The sequence below is a fragment of the Varanus komodoensis genome, unplaced genomic scaffold, assembly GCF_004798865.1.
Source record: "Varanus komodoensis strain SLA01 unplaced genomic scaffold, ASM479886v1 scaffold45, whole genome shotgun sequence".
Taxonomy (NCBI): Eukaryota; Metazoa; Chordata; class Lepidosauria; order Squamata; family Varanidae; genus Varanus; species Varanus komodoensis.
In genome coordinates, this window is record NW_025336011.1 from 8,147,720 (window position 1) to 8,152,788 (window position 5,069).

Sequence of the window (5,069 nt, forward strand, 5' to 3'; positions counted from 1 at the left end):
AGAGTGAAGACACCTCAAAACCAAAGATGAGCTGGGCATCAGACTCAAAAAATGAGAATCAGAAGGTCCTTACGGGTTTCCAGTCCTTGTACAAAGTAAGGGAAAGGATCAGTGCATTTAAGGACAGGCTTGCATGCAGTATACTCTAAGTGTAGTTTGGGGATAGGGCAGCAAAAGCACAATGGAAAAGAATTTCATAAGGCAAAGTGTTATGCGTGGTAGGGCTAGATAAATGTTTGCAGCCTTTGAATTAATGCTTTTTTTGCAAATCAACACGGACAACGTACTCTTGAAAGCTCCTGGTGAAGAAAAGATGTGAACCCCTGCATCTGAACAGTGGTTTCTATATAACACCATGATCTGTCCAATCTACATGCATCGTAAGTTCTATTGGCTGCATTGATTTTGAATAATAAGGAACCAAGGATGACACATCTGCATGCATAAACACAGAGACACACCTTCCATTCCTCTCTAGTGGCTTCCTCCCAGCTTTCCCTATGCACAAGCAAACAAACAAACAAGCATTCAAGTATATTCCAAAAGCCCAAGACCTTTACACCGGGATAGTTTTTTAAGCCCATGCCTCTTCACTGCTACTAGTGTGTTTTCCAACTATGTGCCCTTTCCACATACCTAATTGAGGCCATTCCTACAGATTGGTGGTTTCCCCAGATTACAGCTAAATCCTTCAAAAAACAAAAAACAAAAAACCATGTAAAATGCATTATTTACCCATGTCTGTTGAAATCTTCCCATCAGGGCACGGGATGCAGTCGTAGCAGCAAAATGGCTCCCCCTCCTTCACTTTCTTTACAAAACCAGGAGAACAACTTTCACTGCAGACTGAAATTGGCTGTCCCTACTCCAGGAATGAAAGAGGAGAAGGATGATTTTGGAAGAACTGACCGTGGCATCTTCATTCTTGGCATTTGATATGCTCCATTTTCAGCCCATGTATACAAGTGGAAATTTGAGAAACTCTCTTGGGTACCACCACAATGTGGCTACAACTAGTCACAAGGACAAGTAATATGCCTAGAGCACTGAATAAATGGCTTTTATCTTGTCGGAAACCCCAATACACAAAATATCTCCTTTGAACTCAGAGTTGCCTACACCAGCAAAACATGTATTTCACAGAAGACAAAGGATTACAACTTTTGCTGTATGGCTGCAATTCTCCTTCTAATCAGAAATCTTTCTTACAATGTAACTTGTAGACATGGAGGACCTGCTGCATATTGGACCACAACAGGTGGAAAACATGTATAAATTCTCCCCATTCCTCCCTAGTTGCTTTACTGGAATAGAGGCCATTTTTTCAGTTATAAATAGTAGAATAACTGGTCTCATTTTCCTTGCGCTTAAAAAGCAACTCACATACCTTGTATAAACAAGGAAGTAAAACATTTCCATGCATTTAAAGATGGTGCCCATACCCTAAGTAGTATTGTCATTCATCATTGTCCAATCATATTCTTTTAGTTATCTGCACTGAGACTAAGAAAGTCCTTTGAAACTAGATGTCCTCTGAAATTGATATGAATTGGATCCTACCTGATTGAACCATCTGGGCCATGTGATGACATCTTCATTGAGGGAGAGTGCTTGGCCTGGAGGAGCCTGGGGATCCACATTTCCAATGTGTATGCGCTGAAAAGATTGGTTGGAGAACACAATCCAGTTGATCACATCTAATCCCACTACTAATTCTCCATTTTGGTCAAAGGAAACTTCTTCCCCAGCACTATTATTAAATGAAACAGCTCTCAGAAAGTGGTGAAGCTAGAGGGGAAAGGAGAAAGATGCAGTGGGATTTCCAGGCACAATGTCTACTGGAAGAAGAAGAGTTATGTAAATTTGTTTGAGTGGGACATTTTGTAATGATCATGTTTTATTTATTCAACTGCATTGGTATCCGGCATTTTCCTCTTGCAAGGAAGCCAAGGCAGTCTGCCCAGTCTTCCTCCATTACATTGTATCCTGTGGGGCTAGTTGCAGTGTGGGTGAAGTTACTCACTCAAAGTCACTCAGTGAGCTTCGTGGTCAAACTGGGACTAGACCCTGGATCTCCTAGGTTTCTGTCCAGCACTCTAACTACCCTACTAAAGGCTGATGAAAAATCGCTCCCTATCTTTATTCATTCTTTCTTTCATTCATGCCTTACATTTTCATGGTGCCAAATTAGCCAGATGCTCCCTGGGCTGCTTAGATATATTCAGTACAGCAATATAAATGCAGTAAATCCAACAGACACAATCAACCCAACAATATCAATAAAATGAAAAACAACCAACCAAGAAAAGTCAACAGTTGATAATAATTAAAAACTAAATGACTGAAGTAGAATAAATAAATTGAGAAGGGGGTAGAACATGAATCTAAATAAGCAATGTATAACACAAGCAAAATTCAAAATCCACAAAACTATAAAATTGTAGAAGTCTAAAATGGCAGCAGCATAAAATGAAATGATTTGTTAAAATCAGAGCCCAATAGATTCACCCTTTAATGTTCCTGTGAAAAGGAGCATTTTCAGCTGGCATCTAATGGAATATATTGACAGTGCCAAAGTAATCTCAAGTGGGTTGGAATTCCATAATTGGGGTGCAACAACAGAGAAGGCTCACAAGGACTGCCCTCATTCACAGATGACTACCCAGTTTTTAAATAAATTGCAATTTCTGGAACATTTTCAAAGCCAGCACCATGTAGAGTTGATTACTAGGTTCCATGTAGAGTGGATTACACTCATTCCAGTAGAATTACAGCTGATAAATATTCTGGAGCTGATAAAAAGTACTCCTGAATTCCAAATCCACTTGAGCAACAAGTAACAGCTTGTGATCTAGGAGCTTTCCATGGCTGTGAAACTTATCCATTAGTTGGAGCTCAACCTTGTCCATGACTGGTTGAAAACTCCACAGTTGAACAGATGGATGCTCCACCAACAGCACCTCCATCTTGTCTGGGTTGGACTTCAGCTTACTGGACCACATCCAGTCCATTATTGAACTCGGCCACCACTTCAAGAGAGTCACTGCCTCACCTGGACTTGATGAAAAGAAAAGCCAAAACTGAGTGTTGTTAGTATCTTGACCTCCTGATGACTTCTTCCAGAGGTTTGATAACAATGGAGTGATAGTGTTGATAGCGCATACAGGCTTCAGAGGGAAACAAGGGAGGAAAGGAAGATGCTATGGCTACACTTTCTGTTCTGGATAGCTGTTCCATATAGGAGGATTGGAAGGAACATGTACATATATGTAGAAGAAACGGTTGGGTGGAAAGGTTCTTATGTGGATTGCAAACCCATTCCAGATATCTGATTAATGTCCAAATAAAGAGCATTTAGTGCAGTACCTCCTGCCACAAGGATTGCTTCTGAAGCTTCTGTCTCCCTCCATTCACCTTTGCTCTATCTATGGGTCTGGATGAACTCAAGGCATGGAGAGCATGTGCCACAGCATACACTGCATTGTAGCTGCTGTAGCTGTATTCTGCCATGTTCATTTCAAAGAATGGTGCTGGGAGGGTCTCCAGCTTCTCCTCCCCAGTGCAAATGTCCCCATTTGCCATGTGTCTCTCACTTGTACTTGGAAGCATACAGTGAAAGGCCTGCTGCCAGAAGTGTTGGATAAAGCCATCTCCTTTGGTGTTAAAAGGATTCCTGTCCTCAAGAAAAGTCCTGAATCCTGGTGGGTCACTGGAATGAAGTGTGAAAGCAATAGCACCATGGAACATTTCTGTATCCCAGTCCCTTTGAAAGAAAAATGAGACAAGCTCCATCTGGGCTGTCATTATCAACACCTTTCCTCTTGGCTTATTTATTGTTTTCTCCAGTGTTGGTAGGTATGGAAGCCATCTCAAAGTCACTGTGGAATAAGAGTTTCCAAACACTACCACTGCATTAGCATTGCTACCCATGACTTGGTCATATAGTTTTACACCCAATTGTAGCAGCACAGTAATTTTATTGTCAAAACTGTATTTGGGGATCCGTTCCACAAAGGCAAAGCAGACACCACTTTGGGAAAATTCTGGCAGGACAGTTTGCACAATTCTTTCTCCATTTTCATCATTCATAGTAAGGACACCAATCCATGTCCACTGAAAATGTAGAAGCAAAGAGAGAATTCCTGCATGTTGAACATCTTCTTTGGGGAACATTTGATAGAAGGAAAGGCCTGGGGTTTTATCATTCATTATTGGAGCAGAACCATAAGTCAGCTAAAGAGAGATGGGAGGGGGAGTGAAGACAATCAGAAGAGGCTTTCAGAGGAATTTTTGTGCTCTCATAGCAATTCACAACTAGAATTTCAGTTATCATTACTGCTACAGAGTATCCTTGGAATCTTCATGTTCCCATGCAAAGATTCCCCAGGCTTTCCTTAACCAGGATATCTAGGAACCTGAGGGGATTATCCAGGTGATTCCTTTCCCTTGCAGGGTTTTTTTTACTGTCTATTTAAGCTCTTTTAAATTAATTTCAAATTTGTTACAATATATGCATTTCCAAAGTAGTTGAATTGCATTGCATTGCACTGCTTAGAATTGTTTAATACATTGTTTTAAACAGCCCACAGAACTTTAGCTATGGGGAAGTACAGAACTGAAATCATCATTATCATCATCATCATCATCACCATCATCATCATGATACCCTCACGCGCGCGCGCGCGCACACACACACACACACACACGTCTGAATTAATCTAGTGGCAGCAGCCTCTGGACCTGATCTAAGGTGAAGAGAAAAAGGCTTGGTTAATCATGGAATCATCTGGAAAACACATCTCACTCCATATGTCAAGGAAGAATTTAAATACATCAATGTAATAGTCTGGGAATGCATTACTGGAAAAAGGTGAAATAATCAGGACCTGAGCATATATTCATTCAGAATTCCCTTCCTCCTTTAGCTTGGAGATTTTTGATTAGATGAGGGTTAAAGTAGCTTCATTTATGCCCCACTGTAATCAATGGGTGTAATGGTATTGTAGACCAACTCTGCATATTGATTGCAATTGGGCTCAAAGGCAACCACTATATTGTGGACCCTTCCT

The 5,069-nt window shown here is 40.8% G+C and overlaps 1 protein-coding gene across 1 annotated transcript in view; it reads right to left on the minus strand.

Annotated features, from left to right (window-relative positions):
• Positions 1-4,089, minus strand: part of LOC123030539 (vomeronasal type-2 receptor 26-like) — a 5,376-nt gene extending 1,287 nt beyond the window's left edge. The window contains exons 1-3 of the mRNA XM_044444551.1: positions 3,367-4,089; positions 1,561-1,788; positions 736-862 (exon numbers count right to left, since the gene is read on the minus strand). Of these exons, the coding sequence (XP_044300486.1) occupies positions 736-862; positions 1,561-1,788; positions 3,367-4,089 (1,078 nt within the window). The remainder of the gene's footprint in view (positions 1-735; positions 863-1,560; positions 1,789-3,366) is intronic.
• Between the last annotated feature and the right edge of the window lie 980 nt (positions 4,090-5,069).